Source organism: Pseudopipra pipra, chromosome 4, assembly GCF_036250125.1.
Source record: "Pseudopipra pipra isolate bDixPip1 chromosome 4, bDixPip1.hap1, whole genome shotgun sequence".
Taxonomy (NCBI): Eukaryota; Metazoa; Chordata; class Aves; order Passeriformes; family Pipridae; genus Pseudopipra; species Pseudopipra pipra.
In genome coordinates this window covers 21060378-21083718 of record NC_087552.1, presented here as the reverse complement: position 1 = coordinate 21083718, position 23341 = coordinate 21060378, and the positions used below count along the sequence as shown (strand labels likewise).

Here is a 23341-nt window from a genome sequence, read left to right as displayed (position 1 = left end):
TAATTGAGGAAGCTTCAAACCATACTGGGCTTCAATAAATTGGCATAAATCATAGTTAGTTTTTTTCAGCTTTTAAGAAAATGGAGGGAGACAAACACAGAGACATATAAAAGCTGATCAATTAGCATTAACAAAGGCAGCAATCAGAAACAAACCTAGCCAGTCACACCAGACAATAGGATATCAAGAAACTGCAACAACCTGGGACTTTGCAAAGGATAACGGTGCAAACCTGAGGGTTTATTTTTTCACGTAGTCATAGCATGAACTAAAAATAATTTTTTATTGGACTGATGCTTGAAGAATCACATGAAGACTGAAGTTCATTTCATCTTGCCTCAGTAGTTAGTGAATATAATGCAGAAACAAAAAAATCATAGACTTACAGAGGTCAAACTTAGAAAAAACTTTGGTTATATCATTTAACCTTGTGTACATTATAGGTCAAATGCTAAAATGTGTGTGAAGCCAATATGTTTGCCCTAAAACTTATCACCTAAGGCAAATCCAGCTGTGGTTTAAATATTTCAGCAACAAAGAGAATCCACCAGATCCATTTTGGTGTTTTTCCTATGACTACTTATATTCAGTGCTAAAAATGAGTACCTTATTTCTAATCTGAAGGTATCTCTCTCTGTTTTTGCTGCCAGATTAAAAAACCCTTCAGTTTGTTATTATACTGGTTACATAAAAAACCATGAATTGATTAAATGCTGCCATATCAAAGTATGTGGTGAATAATGTTAGGCAAAATAAAAAGAAACATATTTTTTTCCAAACAGATTATATACTATGATTATTTATTGATACAATGAGCTAAGTAGTAACCCAGCATCTAAGTCATCAAAATCTATCCATCACTTTTGGTATGCAATCAGGGTGTAAAGGAATAACCAAAACCAGCTTTGTATTGAGAACTGATTCTCAGCAACCTTGTGTAAGTAAGTATGTCTATGCAATGTAACTGTAGATCATAATTAGATTTATGCTTCCCAGTCATGTTTAAATAGGGAAAATGTTTATTTTTCCTTCATCTCCAACCTGTTGACTCTTGGTGGTTGTGCACATGGCTACAACCAAACAACATCTTGGAGAATCAGCACTACAAATGCCATTACATTCATTACTTTCAGAAACTTACTGTAATTAAAGAAACGAAGTATTTAAAGATAAAGCTAAATTCACATGCAGGTTGCTTCATTTGATGAACTGCTTACATTTATGACCGACTTAGGTACGATACAACAAGTAACCACTAAATGTGGTTACTGGTGGATACTTGGCCGGTATAGAGCCAGTTGCCAGTCTGAGCCAGACTTGCTGACCATAATTTAACTCTAATAAAGCGTTTCCAGTAATTACTCTGTCAGTGTACTTGTTACTATTAATATTTTCAGCCTGAAAAGTGAGTTTGTCTATTCCATCAATGACCAGATAGCCAGAGGCACGTGGACTAAATGATTCAATGGTATATTCAAAAACATAGACCCCCAGATATGGAACATGGAACTTTCCAGTTGCTGGAGCAAATGAAGCGCCATAGTTGACATCCAGATTGTTAAATCTGATGGGTCCTGGAGTTGTCATTCCATATGTATGAGATGCAAAAAATGCCACCATAGGTGCATATCTGTATGATCCTTTTGAAAAATCTGGAATGGAATAAAGAACAATTTCAAGTGGTGTTACATTGTAGAAAAGCAACTCAGACCAGCCAAAAGATCAAAAGCAGCTTTTCTGAAATGACATCATCCCGTAGCTTGAGCAAATGAAATATAGTATTTCTGCAAAATTGCATTTTTCTATATTGTAAAAAACATAATTTTCTTCACAATTAGTGCTAGGTGTATACACCAAAGAAAAATTTTAGAATCAGCAAGGGAACTTTCTGTTGCCTATACTAAGCTATCATTAGAGGGCTTTCTTTCCACCCCCCACCGCCTCCTAGTTTTTCCCACCCCAGGATCTCTCTCATTGTTCATGTGAGTGAGCTGAAGCCAAGAATTTCTCTGGAAATCTTAGATGAACACTGAAGAGGTTTAGCACTCCTGATGTTAAATGAAGGAATAAAAGTATATGTGTTTCTTTTCAAGCTGAGCCTGCACACTATCATTACCTGCCTTTGTACAAATGATTTCATTCACTATTCATATGCTGTCATGAGTGAAAATCAGCCAAATGAGTGCTGAAAGGTGCATATAATTCACATTCCATGTGGCCTGGATGTAAATTATTTACTTGTTTTCTGGACTGAATAAGCATAATTTCCACTTTTCTTTCTTTCTTTCTTTTTTCTTTTTCTTAATTGAAATTATCTTTCAAGGGCTACATCCTTTGTTGATGAAAGCCAGAGGCATGCCTAACATGACTCCTTGAGGCCATAGTCCCACACATCATGGTAACTACTAGTATTTATAGAGCATTTATGGCCCTGTTAAAGCTAGTATTCCCCAGAGATGTGATTTTACCTCCCCCTACAAACTCCATGACATCATGTTCAAACACATCTATTGCGCACCCTCCACTCTGCACATTTCATCAGGGAGCTTTCCAGCTATTGTGGCAGGTCCCAAACCAATTTAATCCCATCATCTGCTCATATTAAAGAAAGAGATCATGAGTCACCCACTGGGATTGATGTCTTCGGCACCAAAACACGGGACACTACTACTAGAGGTGGCACTCATTAAAGTGAAATGTGAGACCTCTGACCAGCAAATGCTCTCTAATTAGGCCCTGGGGCAGAGGCCCATACTGCCAGCATATTGCTCTACTAAATTCTGTACTTGCCGACGCTCAGGGAATTGTCGTTCCCCAGCTTCACGCTGCAGTTGACTCCTCCAAAAGGGTGGCGACAAGCGCAAACAAAAGTCTGTCTGTCGTTGATACAGGTTCCTCCATTCTGGCACGGGGAACTGACACAAGCTGAATACTGCCCTGTGAAAGAGAGAGAGGAGAACCAACAACCTCAGTTGCAATGTCATTACAGCAACACTTGCCAAGTTTACAGTATTTTGTAAAGACTCTTTGTCAATGCATAATTTCTGCTGAAATTCTTTGTGAAGGACAACTTCAGATTCTGTCCAGGCTGTTCAGACCCTTTGCTGGTCCGATCTATCTTTACTTGAACTCAGCAAGCCCCCAAGATATTCAAAGTTCCCTCTAAGTGCCAAGTTCTGCTTGTCTCAGAGGGTCAAGTACACACAATAAGGTAAAAGATGCTTCCAAGAAGTTAGATCATGCTGCTTTTTCTGGACAGAGCCAGCTAATCCTTGGGTGTACCAAAATACAGATTTTGTACTGCTGGTGTGCAGGTTGGACTGTCTTGTCTATGACATGACCCAGCCAGACATGTAGCGACTATTGCAGGAGAGTCTGGCTCCTGGTGATGAAAGATCTTTAATGCTATCCAAACCACTTCCAGTACTTGTCCCTGAATAACTCAACTCCAGGATGTCTGCAAAGATTGTTGTAGAAGTTTTCTGTTGCAGGCAATGAAAATTACACCAAATAGAGCAGAGCAGAGCACCCTTGCTGAAGATGTCCTTGCCTCTGTTCCTGACTATGTATGAGCTGACCAAATCACACTCAGCCGATAAGGAAAAATCTGTCAGGCCAGTGCTGCTGAGCTCTGAGACAGCAACTACTGAGTGTAATTGTATAATGTGGTGTCATAATAGTTTTAGGGGGAAGAAAATTCAGGTCACATTAAAAATTAAATAATGCTATGAAAAATTCTGAATACAAGGTGTTCCCAAACCATACATTTTTCTTTTCTCTTGTTTTGGTTAAATAAAAGTCATATGTTTTAGCAAATTTTTTTTGCCAGGAACTGCCAGCAGACCTCTAGAAAAAGAACTCCACACAGTCCTGTGATGGTAAATCTACATTGGTAGGTCAGAACTGGAAAAGTCTTGCATAAAAGGATCTACGTATTGGCAGGGAAATGTTGAGCTGCAGCTTCACACAGATATTTCAGTAATGCTCATGTTATCTTCAGATTCGTAATCAGCCGTTTCACAGACTGATGCATTAAGGCAAACTATTTCTGTGTGATATTTTAGTTCAGTGAGCAGAATGCTAAGGCACATGCTACAGTGACACTTGAATTTACTCTGATATAGCATATGATTTAAAAACACAACAGTAATTCCTTCCACAGAAAATAATGTCCATCCCTTAATGCCTGAAATAAAGTAATTTGGGACTGTCATGACTGGGGTCACAGCACAGGCAACTGGACATGAGGAAATAATGGTTTTCTTCTCAGATAATAGTTTTGCTGCACACTTAATTGAAGTTATTTTTCACTTACATTTACCAAGCATCCACATATTTACCAAGCGTGAAAGGAAAGCAGAAAAGGAAGGAAAATAGCTGATTGTGCTGACCATATCATATTCCCACAACACAAAAGCTTTGTGTAAGAACACGGCAGTCTCTCTGTTAATTGGCCTCTGCTTATCATAAACAAGAAGTAAATCCAAGAAACAGGAAAATGATCACAAAAAGGAAATGACAATGATGTTGAGACTACTGTTTTAAAAGTCTGCTGAGGGGTGATTTTGCCTGAACTTAACCTTGGAGTTAATTCAAATTCAGGCATAGCTTTATCTACGTTATATTAACCCTCCAGGTGCAGCATTGCTTAATAGCAGCTGGGAAGCTCTTCCATTTGATAGAAATAGGAGAAGCTGTGAAGGGATTTGAGTCAAGTTAGGATTTTCAGAGTAAGAGGCAAATACCATAGATCTCCACTGTGAAGGTAATCTCTATCCAATTATGCTACAATAGCATGTTTCTGCTGTCATTTCTGGCTGAAGCTACTCCTATGTCCAGTATTTTCTTTTTCTTTTTTCCTTACTGAAGGGTGTTCTGAGACAGAGTATTCCCTCCTTGGGGTAAGATGCCAAGAGGTTCAGGCTAGGAAAAGATTTCCTACTAGAGTACGTATTTTATTGTTAATTAATCTTTCACAACTTACTAGTGTAGATGAGTAAAAGATGGAGACTGTAAATTAAAGGCTTAAATTGTAGCTATTAATAGCAGAGAATAAACTGAATGCAGTTGCTTATTACACTTGGCATGGTAGGAGTGAGGATAACGAGTTAATGCTCAGTTTTCCTACTCTTTCGAGTTAATGCTCAGTTTTCCTACTCTTTAGGAGGGCAAATATCCAGAAGCTCTTTTGGGAAATAGACTGCCAATGCTGTGCAAACAGATCTTCAAACAAGCAATGATGCTCTGTCAGTACCTACTAGAGTGTTATTTAGAAGCAAATCAAATACTTAGCAATTTAATGGTCTCCTTATGGAAGGAAGTAACTCCAGTGGTTAAGTTTGGGAATTCTTCTGAACAGGAAGTAACTGGCCAACATTTTTAAAATATTTAGTTATCAGTAACTGTTTCTCAGGAAGTCCTAGGAGATTGGAAGTGCCTGAGAATCTACTAAACCACCCTGCTTGCACAGGGTCAACCTGGTTGTCAGCCTACAGTTATTAATCACCTCTGGTTCAGCACTCTCAGTCTGACAGTGATACAGGCAATGGCCATCCCCAGGATTCTAGATGCAAGGAGTGTCAGGGAACAGGAAAAAGACAGCTTCACCTGGGCCAGCACCCAGGAGCTGGGGGTGACAGCAGGGCTGGTGCCTCACCAGGACAGGTGACAAGCAGAGCATGGCAGGTGTGGCAGGAGAACCTACCCCTGATAAGACCTATAATCCAACACAATGCAAGTTATCAACCGCAGGCACCCGGGATGCTGTCTTGGTGTTAAAGTATGCTAAGACCATCCTGGTTCACCAGACTTGAAATATGCATCCTGCTATTGAAATAGGATTTGATAGCTAGTCTGCTGGCTAGTAGATCTGTAACTAGCAGTCAATCACTTTATACTATGAAAGTCCAGTCTCCTTGCATATAGTCAGGTTCTTCTGACATAACCCTTCTTGGGGTGTATGTGTGGAGATTCCTCCCTTGGCTGGGGATGCCCTCCAAGGTTACTCCTTGAGGCTGAGAGAAAGAGGTCTCCCCATGAGCATTGGTATGGGTGAGTTTCATCAGATCTCTACTTTATAATTATTCCTTTTTGCTAGCTTTAATAGGACTGCTTCAATAATTGCTTTGTTACAGTGTGCTATACTACATTATGCTATATTATACTCTACCAGTAGATTTTTAGTGTTTATATTGTGTACTAATAGTTCTGATTAAGATCTTTTGTCTGATCATTTCTATGAAATAAATTATTCATTTTGTATAAATGTTCTCATTTTGCCAATCATCAAAACCTGCGGGACAAAAATTTGACAAAAAAGATTGACAAAAGTTCAATCATACCTCTGTAATTCCTTAAATTTAAACTATTAAAATAATCCGAGGTTAAGATTGGGTTTAGCTGCACCTAGACTCCTCTCTGAGAAGGGGTTTAGAAAGCAAGGGAATCCTTTCTGTACCTTGAGACTCACTGGCAAGGCTTTGCTTTTTAACAAATTTGTCTAAGCCTTCCACTGCCACCTGTGACAGCAGGTTGGTCATGGTAACCAGGGTTAGTCACAGTCTAGCAGAACTGAAAAGGCCTTGGATTTTGGCTTGAGCTGAAAGAGGGATCCCAGTCCCATGGGCAGGGTGTGCAGTCTAGGGGCTAGGTCAGGATGCTCAGGGCAGTTAAGGTGCTCTGGGCCCTGTCAGGAAATTCAGGTATAAGCTGTTTAGGGTGTTTGTGCTGCAAAGAAGCACAAAGGTTCACCCACAGTACTCTTGTGCAAAAAGCAAGGAGGAGAGGTGCCTCAGCTGTGCCCTCTAGTTTTGCGTGGGGGCAGATTGTCAAGACCCATCTGAGCTGCTTGGACTCTGGCAAGTTTGTTTCTCTGTTAAGCAGAGGTGTTTAATACTTCCAGTGTGATGATTTTAGGATCATCAATTTAAAAACAAAGAACCATTTTCATCAATCCATTAGTCTAAAGCCTAAATATGCAAAATTGAGGTGTAGGTCATCAAACTGAAATGGAATAACCATTACACTTGTGCAATTAAATTAATATGGAAAACATTTAAATAGGTTAATTTCACTCCAGGCTTGGATGATAAAGCAAAAATGGAAGCTTGCATTTCTGTTAAGAGTCAGAAATCCTGTGAAAACAAAATCAGAAATAAATACAAAGGAAATGGTGAAATGAAAGAAATTACCTCTCACAAAGATACACTGTTTTTAAGTACATAAATATGTGAAGCACAGCTTCACTCAGTTATTCATGTTGGTGGGAGGGTGACATAATCTGAATAAAGCAAAACCCACACCAAGAGAGCACATGGAAAGCACTGCAGCGTCTAGACTCCTTAGAAAACAGACACAGCACTAAATAGCAACAGGAAAATGGGAACAGAGCTAAGTTCCCCTTACACTATATCACACATTTTTGCAGTAGAACAGTATTTGCATTGGAAGGTAAGACCAACCATAATCCATATGCAAGACTAATGAAGAGTCACTGAATATATATATTTTGTAAGGGCTGTCATATCCCCTATGTTAGATGTTGAAGCTCTCTTAAGACCACTACTTTTTATCCACCCTGGGTTGCCATTACAGTAAGTATCAGGTAAAGTGTTAGTGTTTTCACCCCTAACACATGTAGTGCAGCCTCTAGCTGACATAAACCTTTTCTTTAGTTCATTCCACAATATAGGAAGTCTGCAAAGGTATATGTCCCTTTGAGTTGCATATGCAACTCAAACTCACGTTGTTTTGTCTTGAATTCAACTAACTGCTTAGGAAAGTGTTACCTCAGGATCAAATCCTGAACACATTAAAGCCAATGAGAACCCAAATCTGTTAGAGTAGGATCAAATATTGATCATATTGGAATCAATGAGAATTGTCATTCACATCTTTCTAGCATTTTTTTTCTTAATTGAAAAAGACAATCTAAGATTAAATACTTTTTATAATTAGCCAATTATGCCTCAGGGTTTCTTTGACAAATTTTAGAAGAGATGGCACAAATCTCTGGGTGGTGTTCTGGAACTTGAGAGAAAAAGCTTTCCTGGAGAAGCAAAATCTACCCAGTCAGAAGATGGATACTTGTTAATTAGGATAATGGCCTTACTTCTTCAACTTACAGAAATGTAACATATGACTTTGCTAGGCATTCAATATTATTGAGTACAAAAAATCATTATAGATGGAAAAGTCTGAATAAACATTGCTACGTAGAAACCTTGCGTAGAAATAAGGCTTGTTAACATCCGCAAGATCTGCACTTTCTGTTGGAGTGAGAATACATACAATGTTATCAAGCAAGTTATTTGTTAAAATTCAGTATGAGACAAATAATAAATAGGAAAGACATTAATTCATTAATGTGGAGTGAAAGACAGAGCAGGTGGCACCTTTCTGTGCTCCAGGCAGGTAGCACCAAGATATTTTCCAACAAAGTAGATGATGTGGGAAAGATCAAAGACATCATATCTCGTTTTCTCTTAATTTTAACAAAGGTTTTGCATTTCCATCCTATGCAGTGCCAGGAACAGACAAAACACAGAAATGACTAAGGAAGAACTGACATTTTAAGTAGCAAAATATTCAAACTAATTTGTAGTAAGACCATGGCAAATCTTGGTGCATTTTTAAGCGTGACTGCCTGCTGGAATAGCTGTGCCCCCTCTCTAACTGAGAAGGTAATCAAGGACTGAAATCCTTTGGTGGGGATTGCTTTCAGCAGAAGCCAAGGTACTCGTGGGACTGGAGCTTTAAAAATGATCCTTTCCATTGATTATTGAGAAACACTGTACCTAGGACAGGAGGAGACAAAGGAGCAAGGCGGGGAAAGGAAGGAAGAGAGAGGACAAAGAAGATTGTCCATGGCCTTAGCACATGAACAAAAGTGATAGCTCCTACTATTTCCACATCTGCATACAATAGGGACCAAATATTGTTTTAGAAATATTCCTAAGTTTAAGAGTGCTTTACAGAAAAGGTTTAGGTCTGAATCTTCAAAACTACCTGGGCATGTCTCTGTCATTAAGGAATCTGTATCATCTTAACATGAATTAGAATCATCTCAGGATTTCTAGTCATTTAGTCACTCTTCATTTTATGTATTGTACCAGAAATTATATTTCCATGAAGCATTATCTTGGGCTATTGATTTTCACTCAAGTATGACTCCAAAAGTCATAATTCAGAGTTTGTACTTCTGTGAATTCATTCATATGAATCCATTTCACATGATGACATTTGAATTTAAGCTCAGAAGCAAATCACACTCAAAGTTTCCATTTTAAGAATGGAAGCTCCTACTCAACTGAGCTGTTCTCCAGGTGGATTTGAGCCAAACGTGCTTTATTGGCTGCACTCCTTCTTTTGCAAGAACACACTGTATAACTGTAACTGTAATTTCAATGAATTACTGAAATGAGGCAAAAGCCTCATTACAGTCATTTGGTGTATTCACTTGCTTCAGATTTTTGATACTTTTCATCCCTGCTGACATTGCAAAGTACTGATGCAACTCCATATTTCTCTCCCAGCTTGTATACACTTTTTTTAAACTGAAATTACTAATTGAGATGCAGACACAACATCTTTTTCTTTAGATTTTGTCTAAACTGTCAGTTACATTTCAAGGGTCAGGTTCTCAGCTGAGGGTGTGTGCATGCACATGTATCTTAAAATTATCAGATGTGAATTTAGGAATATTAAAATGGAGCTTCTAGATGCCTTAGTGCAGTCTCCTCATAAGAAAAACAAATTCTCTTGTAAGCAAGAGACTAGAGTAATCTCAAGTTCCTCTGAAACGCTCTTTCTGGCAGTCTTTACACTTTTTCTTACCCTCAGTCGAGTTCTGCCACTCAGTTCGTCACAATGGTTACATAAGCCTTTATTAAAACACCCTGATTTTTAGTAGAGCAAAATGCTTTACCTGGATCTATAGTATTATCCGTGTTTCTTTGGCTTCGGCTTGCCAGGCTCGTGGTGATGTTTGCTGCTATTTTTTTTGCTGGGGCTGGTTTCTTTATAACTGGCTTCATCTGCTTCTGGAATCTGGTGATATTGTTCACTGCATTTGCCACTGATATGTCAACATGCTGAGTTAAATTTGTCAAAATAGTTCCTGCTTTTACTTCAAGGACAGATTCAATGAGCTCTTTGAGGCCTCTCTGCAGCAGGGGTATATCTGGCTGAGCAGATTTAATTAGCACAGGGATACTCGCGTTCACTCTCTGGATGCTGTTGTTGGTAACCTGACACAGTCCCCAGGCCTCATGAGCCGTCTTGTTCACTAGTGGGATGACGTTTGAGAAACGGATCGACTTGGCTTCCAGGGCCTTGATTCTGGAACTCAGTGTCTGAAGCTGAAGTGAGACCACTTGTTCTTTCTCTGCTGAGGCAGCATTGGTTCTTTTCAGCGAGACACAGTTGTTTGCCAGAAACTTGGAAATTTTTGACTCTACGTTCAGAAGGCGGACCTCATGGTCCTTTGATTCCTCCACAGAGTCAAGTAGTTTTTCTTCTAGGTGGCTGATATCTTGTTGCTGATTTTCCACTTTTGATGCTGTATCATTTAAGATGTAGAGAAGTCTACTGAAATTGTGGAGGATACTTTTGTCAGACTCCTTGTATGGAAGATCAGAAAGAGATGGTGCTACTTGTGAATTGAATTCATACTTCTTGTTATTGAGCAGTGTCTGGAGGGATTCATTCAATTGTTGGAACTCAGGAATGAAAGCCAGGATGCTGTCCAGTTTCTCAACTCTGCCACAGCAGATTTCAGTCTCATTTCTTAGAGCATGCAGCATATCTTTCAGGACATAGTTATCTTGAATAGAATCAACAGCACCGTTTATTACTATCATGGTCTTGTTTAAGCCATCCTCTATTTCCATGGAGCATTCATTAATACGACTCTCAAGCAGTTCCTGATAAGCCTGAGACTCATTTTTAAGTACTTCCTGAGTTTTGGAAAGCTCCTTCATTGCAGAAGTCATTATGTCAATGACAGTAGTAAGGTTTTCAAGCTTCTCATTGATATCTTTAACTTGAATTTGTTGTTCATACTCTGCAGTCAGACTAAAAGGTACCCCTTGTTCAATCAAGGGTTGTAAGATCTCCATATCATAGCACAAATCATTAATTTGCTCATTCATTTTGTCCATCTTATTGTCCAGTGGTAGGAACAGGTCAGAGAGACTCTTGTTTAGGACAAGCATGTTCTCTTGGGTTGCTGCCAGCTGTGTTTGGAAATTTGTTCTGCTCTCTGACAACATGTCATCACAGACCCCCAGAACAGAGTCTCTCTGAATTTCCAGCGCAACACTGAGATTGCTGATCTTGCTGTCTTGGACTCTTAAATCATCATAGATCTCCAGCACCATCATGCCTTGTTTCTTTACTTTCTCGTGTAGTGTGAACATGTACTCTGTAAGATTGTACTCCATGACTTTATCTGCTGAAGGGATGCTTTGTCTTGAAGACTGTTCAGCTGATAACAGTTGTTCATGAGCATCTCTTATTTCAGTAAGAGTCCTATTTAAAGATTCATAATAAATGGCACTTCTTGACTGTTGGTGCTCCAAGTTAATTTCCAATGACTTCTGTTTTTCTTGTAAAGCTTTCAAAGGCTTGTCACAAGCGAGGGCCATTTCTTCTTTCATCTGCACCATGTGACTCTTTAGCTCTAGAATGTCAAGTCTTGTTGACCCACTGTCATTCTCCTGAGCAAATTTTTGTTGGGTTTCATTCAGGTGCTTGACTAATTCTTTTGTATTTTCAAGCTCACCTGACAAACTAGACACAGTCTTGAAAATTTGAGCCATGCTCTCTTGCATTTCACCTTGAAATACTTTAAAGTGTTCTTTGACTATGTCTTTGACTAATTCATTGACACTTCTGGATTTGAGACCTTTGGGGAAAAGGAGAAATACGGAAACAATCAAATCAATTGTATTAGCCACATCTAAGTTTTTCCCACAATGTGAGAAAACACACTGTTGTACAGAAGTAAAACACACACATCGCTGCCCCACAGAGCAAAATTTAAACCTGAGAAATGTAGAAGATGTCTAATAGTGTTTGAGGATTCATCTCTGTTTCTACTGAAATCAACAGTTTTGCTGTTATTTTGAAAAGGCAAATTCAGACTCTGCATGTGGTTTCAACTTTGATCTCCTGCTTAAGTGGTTTCTGAGCACTGAAAAGAGATCTGTGTGCTTTTGTGGCTCTCTTATAAAATGATGTGTCTTTTCTCCACTAGAAAAGTAAAGGAAAAACCAACCATTATGATCAAGAAGTGAAAGCAGAGACTATGACCTTCCTACTGTATGTGCTAAGTGATCATATGAAACACTGTAGTGAGAAAGAACAAAAATACAAAGAATAACCTTACTGAATAGCTTAAGTTAATAACATGACAACTGCTGCAAAGTGCAGACATTTTAAAGGTAGAAACTTTTAGTCTTGCAGACTACAACTCTTTAAATAGCTCCTAGGAATACTGATTTTGAAAAGTACTAGGCAGAGGTGAATGTGTGGGAATTCTGCTCCTGTGAACAACATGAAAATATGTTTCCCATATAGCCTTAGATGGGTCAAGACAGTCATAAAAAAAAGAGTGCTGCATAATATATTGTAATTAATTAGAGCAGTAGTTCTGCTTTGGTGTGAGATTAGGAGGATTTTTATTAAAATTTTTCTCCAAAGGAAAACACTGAAGCATTTTTGACATGTTTTTCCTAAAACAAATGAACTACTACTACTACCCAAGTAGCCAGCTTGTGATATAATGCTTAAATCATTCAACATTGACAATGCCTCAATGACCATAGGTTCTCTGATTAAAACTGTATTGATAAAGGCAGAAATTCTCTGTTGCCTTCCCCTATATTCCTCTCAATTAGTTCTATAGCCTGGATTTTATTGATTTGTCTGTAGAACACCAAGGCATGTTCTAAAAACTTATTTGAAGGTACATTCTCATCAAGGGCAGTAAAAGGTCAGGAAATCAAACCCATGAAAAGCAATGCAATTTTGGGCTCCAAGGGTGCAAAAGGATTCCAAATGAAAATGGTTTTGTTCAGCAAGCTAGAGAGAAGCACGGTAGTTTTTCATGTGTTCAGGTGGTGGCTTTTTTCCAGGCAGGATATAGTATGCAGGTACACTAAGTTGGCTAGCCTGGGAAAGAGCCACTTGAGAAATATAACATGAAGTTTCATAAGCGACAAACTCAGCTACCGTCAACAGCAATTTTACACAAAGCATAATAAACAACAGTGATAATACTGAGATTACCTTTATTACTTTTCTCTTTACTACCTGAAGAGCAAGTGAATGACTAGACAGATGTATGTACATGAATATGCACATGTATGTGCACACTTACACACTGAGATATCTGAGAATAAAGATGTCCTGGCAGCTGAGAGGAAGAACCAAGATGTGAACGCAGAGTCAAATAACTGTCATGTAGCGAAACCATTCTAAGTGATGATTTGGTCAGGTTACTTTATGATGCTGAAAAATGTTCTGTGCTCTGAGACACAGCGGGCTGTGAAGAAAAGTTTAATGGCTGTGGAAAGAATCAAGATTACTCTAAACCTTCTGTGAGGAATCAATTAAATTCCTTTGTCTCAGCAACAAATCTTGATAACAGACCATTCTGCTGAGAGAGGTGTTCCACAGGATCTATACCTTTTCTTTCTGTGACAGCCAAGAAGGTGCCAGCCACCCTCTCTCCTATTCCTACTCTGTTTAGCCGGATTGCAAGTGCATTATGGAGCTCAGCTCTGGTTTTCAGGTGTTCCCATTTCCAAGGGGGTGTAGAGCCTGATAAAACAGACAGCTTTGGGTTTCTCTCTCCACTGCTTGCTGGCCAGGACAACTAGGTAGCAAGTAAATAAGTGCTACTCCAAAGCCCACCAGGGGCTGTGGGAGCACACTTCTCCACAGAAAGACCTGACCCAAACTTGTACTGTAGGTGACAATTGGGTATATTCTTGAGCTCGAGCTGAGAATACGTGCTGTGCACTCAGGGATGTAACTCAATTTCTCTGTTGCTCATTTTGAAATAGAAAGGTCCAAACTACCCGTGAACATTAAAGACCTTTTGCACTTTTTATGATATTATAAATTTCAATTTTAACTTCCTGGATCAAATCCAAAGGGTGTAATTACTTTGTGTCAACATATACTCCCTTTGCAGTTTCAATTATTTGAAGAATAATGTGCAAAATAAATGTACGTACGCAGGAGACTGAATTAAGGTTATATATGCAGCTGTAAGTGACATTTCTGACTTGGAAGTGATTAACACTCCATTGTTGAGTTCATTTTTAAAGGCATGTACATTTTAATAATGAAGAGGAAAGATGTCTATAAAATATAGAGTTGAAGGAGGAAGAAAACAATATCAAGAAGTAAGCAGAGTTTATTAAATTAAAGGGAGAATACCAAATTATTTTCCCTAAGTAAAAAGTGCAAACAGCCTCCTGAGTACTGAAAGCAATTTTTAAAATGCACAACAGGTTTAACAAATCAAATTAGAGAAGCTTATCAGTTATTCCAGTGAGTGTTGCCCCCTATTAACAAGTGACGGGTTTGTGTCCCCGAAGTCCCTTTATAGATGGAACTAAGAATTAAAGACTTTTTAAACTGTACTGAATTGCTTGGTCACAGAATCAGACCTCACTCCTAACAAACCCTTATACAAAGCTGGGCAGAACTTGGAATTTCTGCGATAATTAAAAAAGCTGATGTATGGATTGTGAGCAAAGGACCTGGGCACCATGGGAAGAAGACAGAAAAGTAGATGAAGAAGGAAAAAGCCTGAGGTGCATGAAGCAACTAAAGACCTAAGTGTGCTTTGAAAGTGCATTGCTTCAGGATGGCAATGGTAGTGGAGAAAGTTGTAGTTTTCTACAGTGGAGCTTCTAAGTGTAATTTTTAGCAAGTCTAATGTGCTATACTGCACCTCTGTACCAAGTTACAGGACAGCATGGAAACTCTTTCCATACTTTAGGATGCTCTTTATGCATTTGGTGTACAACTGACTGACATTTTCTGGACAGAAACCACAGTTGCCCTTTGTCACTACATATAAAAGCCAACAAAAACATTAACCTTGTTCTTTCTCCCCTCCTTCCCTCATTCCTGCTGTTTACCTATGTACAAGGCAAGTATAACCTGTATTAGAATGCCCATTATTAGAGTCAAGAAATGTAGTTGATAGCATCATTTTCATTAGAGCTACTTGGTTAGGAGATAGATTGAGAAGATGAATCAAAAAAGGGCCATCAACTGGAGATTTTGTCTAAACAGGTGTAATATAAAGCATTGCACATAAAAATAATAAAGGTTTGAAACACATTTAAAGAGAAGTGTGAAATAATGGGGGTTTTTTTGGATAGCACATTTTAATTAAGACTTAGACCCTGAAATATAGATAGGGACTGGAGAAGCAGGAGCGCAGGTTGCAGCAAATCACCTGTTAGGCTAGCATGAAAAAGACAGATAGAATGAGTGGAATATGAAAAAGAATGAGGAGAAAGCAGAAGGGAAATGGAAAATATTCAAAGACAAATTAAATGTATACCCAAAGGTCAAGAATGCCATCTAGCAATATGTGGAGGGGTGAAAGCAGGTCATTGATCAAGAGATGGAATAAACTTGCATACAAGGGAGCCATCTAGCACATGGTAGGAGCAACTCAGGAGACAGAGGACTGAAAACACAAGAAATAGGGTCCAACTTGGTAAATCTGAGGGGTATACAGAAGTACTTATTGTTTCATGAAGTTTTATCTCAATGTAAGGAGTTCCAGATTCTCTGTTCTATTTTTAATCAGTAGAAAAAGTCCTCTGGATTCTAAAGTGTAAAATACAGTTTAGGGAAAATTCCTGAAAAACGAGAAAAATATTGCACATCAAGGAAATGAAAGTTTCAGTCTGAATCTGCTTGTTAAGCACCATTTGTAGTTGGGTAACAAACAGGTCTTGCTGCAGGATTCACAAAAAATGGATGTATAATTCTGTTGGTGAGGATCTGTCCAAGCTCCTGATCTCTAACTGTGTCTTTCCCATATACGGAACACGAGTACAGATGTTTATCAAAGGTAGCCTAATATGGTCAGTGAATTATTCAGCATGATGTTTGCCATATTATTAATACAACCACCACAGAATTCCTTATATAGTTCTCCTGCATATGTGAATTATGTATTAAGGCATATTAGTTAGACTTGGTAGCAAGGCAAATACTACAACCTTTATGTGCTGTCAGACAAACAAAAACAGAGATAAGAATATTTGCAGAAGTTCTGTGTAACTGAAAATGCCTTGATAATGGCTTAAGTTAACATGTAGAGGATGTAGTACCCAAGAATACAAATTTTTTGTCACTATGAAAGACACCATAAAAAATGGTGAAATAAACAAATCCCTCTGTTATGAAATGAAATTAAAAATGAGTTCTCCCCATAAATGTTGAGCAATAGAACAGGACAATCCATGAAGGCTTTTAGCCTTTTTTTTTTTTTTTGGTACCTTGCAGGGTGAGTGATTACATTAATTTATTTTTCTTACCTTTTAGAAAAGACTGGAAGTCTCTGCCCTTATCTTCATTGATTTTGCCTTCCAGAGAAGAAAGCATCTTGCTCACATCATTCATTGCAGCCGCAATGCTGTCAACCTTCTTCTGTAGAAAAGTCAGTTTCATCTCTTGACTGCTAATCTTCTCGTTCATTTTTTGTGTAAGTGCTTGGTCAGAGAACAAAATTAGAAGAAAAAAAAATACTGTTAAACCACTGTGGGGTGAAAAAAAAAAAGGAAGTATAATTGACTTAAAAGACATTAGTTGAAAGTGGGGTGAAAAGTTTCTGAATTTTTAGTCTTCAGTGAATCATCTTGATTTTTGTCATGTATCACGTATTAGTGAGGTTCAGCAGCACAGCAGTAACTAATTGCTGAAGCATCCGTATCCATTATAAAGTATTTGTAATTCTACAAGAGTATTTTGAATGGTTAGCATATTTTAATCAACATAATGCCATCCTTTCTCCCCCTAGCATCCTACAGGGTGTTCAGTTATCCCTCATTTAGTCTATCTCCTTTAACACAATCACAGAAGCATTCATTTTTACTTACTATTTATAACATAACTTCATGAATTTGCAAGGCTTGTGTCTGAAAGAATACATCATCTTTTCATTGTTCAGGTCAAAATAAAGACTTGTTTAACACAGCAGCAAGACAGAAAAACAGCTAATAGATAAAGGACTTTGGAATAATCATTAGTCTGTCATTAAGAATAGATGCTCAACCTATGAAGCCAGGTTTATTTTAAAATCTGCTCAAATTTTTCCTGACACTCTTAGTCTATTCAGAAAAAAAAAAGGCCTAAATGGATGCTTTTAAGGCAGTGAAGAAAACCTTGATCTTGAAATAAGGACTCCACATGACTTCAGCTAGCCATCTGAGTTTCACAGATGACAGTAATCAAACTTAGTCTGGGATTTTCAGAAGATGCTGATAAAATTAAATTCTCGAATCCCTATAAGCAAAGCTAGAAAATCTTGTCAGCTCCTTCAACAATTCAGCCTAAATGGGCTACATTAGACACGTGATGTTAGACACATGATTCCAGCCATGCTATGACTTAATAAACTGCTAAGAAAGAGATTCTTTAGCAGTACATACTAATATTTATTAGTGTAAATTTACAGTATTGTTATTGATCCTTTGTCACTTTTCATTATGGCACCAGCGTCTATTCCCATGGCACTAAACAGTTATAATCAGAAATCCTGTCTAAGCACAGGGGTCTAAAGACTCCAAAAAAACCCCAAGCAAGTCATATGTAAAAGGGCATCTTCTTCTGATGACTTTCACTCTTCAAAATTCTGGTATGTAAAAAATAAATGTGGCTTATCTAATTAGATAGCATTTGAGAAAATCCAGAAAATTCACTAAATGCACCCAGTCAGCACAGATGAAGCATGCCAACACCCTTAAGAATGCTCTCCTGCAGAGATATATTGGTAGTAAAAGTCATAATTGCTAGAGCCTGGTGAATAAGGCTAGCTTTGTTAGCATCTCCAGCTGTCTTCTCTGCCCAAGGTATCTACTTACACAGATACTAAAGTGTATTTATAACTCAAACACCTAGTTTAGACTTTGGCAATTCTCTCCAATAGCCTTGCATAGACAGTCCATTGACAGATCTTTGTCTGAATATTCTTCATGGTCATACTGTTTTGTGACAGACAAACAGATCTGGATACTTCTGCTCCTGGTTGAATTGTTACTATCAAAAAGGGGTTTGAATTTCTTACTGGCTCATGCACAGCCACCCAAACTGATACCTAACCTGCAGGGTGTAATGCTTTATTCGGTTTGGTTTCTATCAGTTCTGACTGAGGGAAGAAGAGAAGCTGCATAGATGAAGCTGAAAGTGAGAGTTTATGCTGGAAAGTGGCATGGCTGCATAGTGGGAGCTGGAAACAAAATCTGGCTTGTAGATTCATGGCAGCTTCTGATGGAATGACAGATCAGGGCAGTCAGTCCTGACCCCACGTCATGTTTGCAGTGTTGGCACCCAGAAGACGTATCTCTCTCCTTCTAGACCTACCCACTTTGATTTAAAAAAATAGCTAATATGTAATTAATGTGGAGCTCAGATTCCATTTTCAGATTTATTTTTCAGAGCATAATTCCTACTAAAAGAAGTGGCACGTTCCAGTGCTCACTTCTTTATATGTGTCCTGTCTGCTTTACTAAACAACATCCTCCTCCCTCCACCATTGAGAAACTTGGTTGCTAACACAATATCATCAATGGGCAACAGAATCCTAACTCCCATTTGAAATACTTTTCTACATTTTCATGCCAGATTCACTCTTTCCCTCTCTTTTTCTGTCTCTCAGTCATGATTTAAAGTAAAAACATATGTGACATAAGCACATATATGTGTATTGTCTCCATAAAACCCTGTGGTGATCTCAATTCTGACATCCTGTTCTCCCAGCATGCATGAATATCCCAGCCCAGAACAGTATATTGACAACTGCAAAACACAGATCTGAGAACATAAGTTGCCTTATTTATTTGATTCTTTAAAATGTTTTCGGATATAGGCCAACTGTGTGAGTGACAATAACAGTAGAGTGTGTAACAGCTGATGATTATGCAGAAAGCCAGTGTAGACATCCATAACCAAAGCATCAACAGATCCAAAAGAAAGGGAGGTAGTAAGAAAGTTCAAGGAACATGCATCCTTTACACCATATTTCACATGTTGTCCATCTTTTTGGCTCCTCACCATGTAAACTACAAGCTTATTTGACAGTAAGTAGAGAATGCTGCCAAATAACTTGCATATAATTTGCCACACAAAATTTACCTGACAAATGCAGTTTCGCTCACTGCTGGGGAGTATATCACAAGCAGAGGATGATTTTTTTTCAAATTACTTCCTTATTCAAATATGTTTCACATATTTCTTTACTTGTTAATTAAACAAGATATGCTGATTGTTGGCAGTTCTGAGTACACAGACTTTCTAAATAATTCTGCCCTACCAACATATCTACACCCTCAAAGGCATATACAACTTCAGATGGTACAGCCTGGAGTATAGTACAGGGTGCCAACTACTTCAACACCTCTAAATCATGGATACCTTTTCATGTTTCTTTATAGTGAACAATTAGTATTTGAAATAATGGTTAATTGGAATGATCTGATAAACCATGATTGTTTCTGCTCCCAGTCTAGCGAGTGCACAAACACGCCCGGCATGAATAAAATTCTGTTCCCATGAATATTTATGCAGACAACTATGAAATTAATTTTCTGGAATATTTGTGCTGGTAAACTTTAAATCACGCAGATGGTAATGAAAAATAAATACAACAGGAAGTGAGGACACCCAGCATTCCTAGAGACCAAGAAGTGGAGAAGCTTTTCACACCACAGTCATCTAACATAACTTCTCCATGTACATCACTATCTGAATAAAAGCATTATTGTTAATAACCAGCTCTTACAATGCTAGATGGTCTGTACGTACCCTTGCAAGACAACACTGACATTATGTTCCAAAAACTTACAGTCTAGATAGGTTAAAGTAAATGCAAAAATGAGCAAATGAATAGTGCAATCAGAAACAGTCTCAAGCATCTGTGGTATAAAACTGTCCCTGTGTTCCTTAGCTATTTGATAATCCTAGACAGAGTAGCTTAAAATGCGTCTAAGCTGCCCTTGTTAAAGCTTGAAGTGTCATTGTATTCATTTTGAATAAAGTATCAACTTTTGTAAGAAAATACATAACAATAATCACACATTCAGATAATCAATTAACACCATTACACTTTCTTTTATGACCAGTGCTGGTCTCTACTACCCCTAGATTTAGTTTTGGGGTTTCTTTGTTTTGGTATTTTTTGTTTATTTTTTAAATTTCCCCCCCCCCAACTGTTAATTAATCTATTTTACTCAGTAACACAATAGTTTAAATATCTCTATGGAGCATACTTTCCTGGTTTTAATTTAGTCACAAGACACTCTATAAATGCTAAGCTGCTGGTACCCTTAAATTCAGTTTCTTCTGCCCAACTGTATCAGATGAGCATACCACTGAATCATGACTGCTAGGAATTCTGAAGGTTCATTCCGATCCCTTCAGCAGACAGGGATTTTCCTCAAATTGTTTTTGCAGTGATCTAAGTGAGTCACACGGTCAGTGACTGGGCTAGAGGCAATAGTAATGGTAACAACTGACCTGGCCCACTGGGGTCCTGAGGAGCTCCTGGTGTCCTCTCAATGACAGTTCTGCTGCTTTCAGCCTGGTTGCTGTGTATAACTGATTGTTGTTCTTGAGCTAAAAGAGGTAGAAAGAGGAAAGGAGGTGAGTGAACCACAGAACATGACAATTTGGATGATTCCACAACAATTTTTTCTCTTTCTCTTCTATACCAACTTTACCAAAGCCTACTTCTTCTACAGTGACTCTTTACCTGTTAGTGCGTCTGTAATATAGTGTGGGACACTGTTGATGAAGACATTGACTGGCTTTATAAAGGGCTTGTCAAAATTGGCAGAGGTTGGTGTTAATATTAAAATACCAAAACTTTCTTTATAATGAACAGAATTTTTAAATGCTCAGGGTTAAAAATTCTAGAGGAATATATTAGAACAATATAAAACAACAATACAAAGACAATATAGAGATTGTCAGCTGTAAAATTAATTAGGGCTTTTTATAGCTACAAAATTAATCAGATTTGCTGAAACTAATTTTGGGCCTTTTTTTTGTGTTTTTTGTTTGTTTGTTTGTTTGTTTGTTTGTTTGTTTGTTTTAACAGATTACACAGGTCTTCAACTATGGAAATGTTACCACTTAAGGCAATGGTGATATTACATTGTTACAGAACCTAAAAAATACAAACCATTTCAAAACATAATCAAATTCCAAGTTCCAAAAAATATCATCTGAGATTTGTGACTGGTACACACATAAAAAATCTTCACAAAGGTGATAATTTTATAAATATTTTCTTTGGTGATGGCAAATGGGACTATCTGTCTTTATTTCACATTTCAGCCTAAGAGGTCACAAAACAATTTGTAAAAAGCTGTACTGACATTATTATTATTTCATTATCACAGCTGGGGAAACTGAAGTCCAGAAAAGTGAAGTGCCTTCGTTCATAAATGATAGCTGACAGGATAACTGGGAACCAAACTGAGGTTTCCACCTTCCTGACGTACTTCTCTAGCCATTAGGCTTGGTGGTGTTGTTTTCATTTCATTATTTTTTTAAAAAATGAAATATGTACAAAGTAGGTCATGTTTGCTAGTGTAAATTCATACCAATTTTTATATGCTTGCTCAGTTCATGAAACATTTTGAAGTGGATGTTGCTCCAGGAGAAGCATATCTAAGGAATGCCCCTTATGTGGCACTAATGTGATTTCCAGTCTTTAGTACAGTACAAGCAGAATAACTTGGGCATGGTGACATTATTTTACAGTTCAAATATTAAAATCTAGTTTAGCCATGTGAGTTTCCAGGGAAACAGAATAAAATGCTGAATTGAGAAATTCCATGTTTCATCCATCTCTAAATAGTATATTTGAAGATAAAAAGATTTAAGGGTGATATAAGACATTTTATGTTGTACATTAAGGGGGCTGTAAAAATTAAGATAGGAACTCAGAGGAAATTATCGTACGGACTGAGAGTTTCATAGAATCTATTGAGATTAACTGATAAGAAATACAAAATCCTCATATAGTTATAATTTAAAACAGCTTCTGTTATCTTCCTGTGGCACGGTTATTGACTGCTAAATACTTGCATTCAGCCCAACTCATTACATAGGATTTATCAGGTGGGGATGTGGTGATATAATCTATGACAAGGGAGTCAGTTACTTGCCTGTGATAAAGACCAGCTGATTGATGTCCTTTTATTCTTTCATTTACCAGCCTTTCTGTTGCTTTAAATGCATTCACTGACACTGTTAGTGCTACAGACACCACATTTTTTTATACTATCAATCTTATCTTTCATCCTCCCTAATAAATCAACTGCCCCACTCACAACTCCACATTCTAGAATACTCAAACCGTTACAGTTTTGTTCGGTTTTAGAGTTCCAAGGATATATATTTATCCCTGTGTGCTTGTTTTACTAATGCTTTGAACTGTTCAGATAACTTAATTGCTGTAAGACCCAGGATTCAGTATTTCTGTTGGAGCAAACCAGTAATGGAGTGAGCCAATAGTGCACAACGCTGCCTGTGACAGCAGCAAGGACTGCAGCCAGAGATGCACACAGACATGAGCTGCACCCAGAGACAGTATCACACATTGTACACCTTTTAAATTTCATCACTGTATAGGAAAGGTACTCCTCAGGCACCATTAGAAATTCAGGCTTTTCATTTGTGAAACCAATTCAGAAGAGTCACTGGCAATATAGCTTCTCCTACATCATTCTTCCAGCGTGGCTCAGGCTTTTTCCAACAGAACAATTCCAAGACATCGTATGGCGATTACATTTACATGTTCCTTGGTCCCACAGCTCAGATTTCCCATCTTAGATGTTAGATAATGGAAGATATGATGGGAGCACCAGACCGAAAATCTAATACACATACTCTTTAGGGTAAAAATAGGCATCAAATGACTCACATTTGAGATCTTTTAAGAATTAGATATGGTATGCTCAGTTTAGGCTAAAAAAATAAAATATTAGACTGCTAGACCCACCTTATAGGTGCCATTTACAATAACAAAGCAACCCAAACAAACCAAATAAAGCAGCAGTATAAACCCCTGAGCAAT

General features: G+C 37.9%; 1 protein-coding gene across 1 annotated transcript in view; it reads right to left on the bottom strand.

Annotated features, from left to right (window-relative positions):
- Window positions 1-219: 219 nt before the first annotated feature.
- MMRN1 (multimerin 1) overlaps window positions 220-23341 on the bottom strand; it is a 45301-nt gene continuing 22179 nt past the window's right edge. Inside the window, exons 4-8 of the mRNA XM_064651910.1 lie at window positions 20773-20871; window positions 16578-16751; window positions 9926-11905; window positions 2791-2937; window positions 220-1652 (exon numbers count right to left, since the gene is read on the bottom strand). Of these exons, the coding sequence (XP_064507980.1) occupies window positions 1231-1652; window positions 2791-2937; window positions 9926-11905; window positions 16578-16751; window positions 20773-20871 (2822 nt within the window). The 3' untranslated portion in view covers window positions 220-1230. The remainder of the gene's footprint in view (window positions 1653-2790; window positions 2938-9925; window positions 11906-16577; window positions 16752-20772; window positions 20872-23341) is intronic.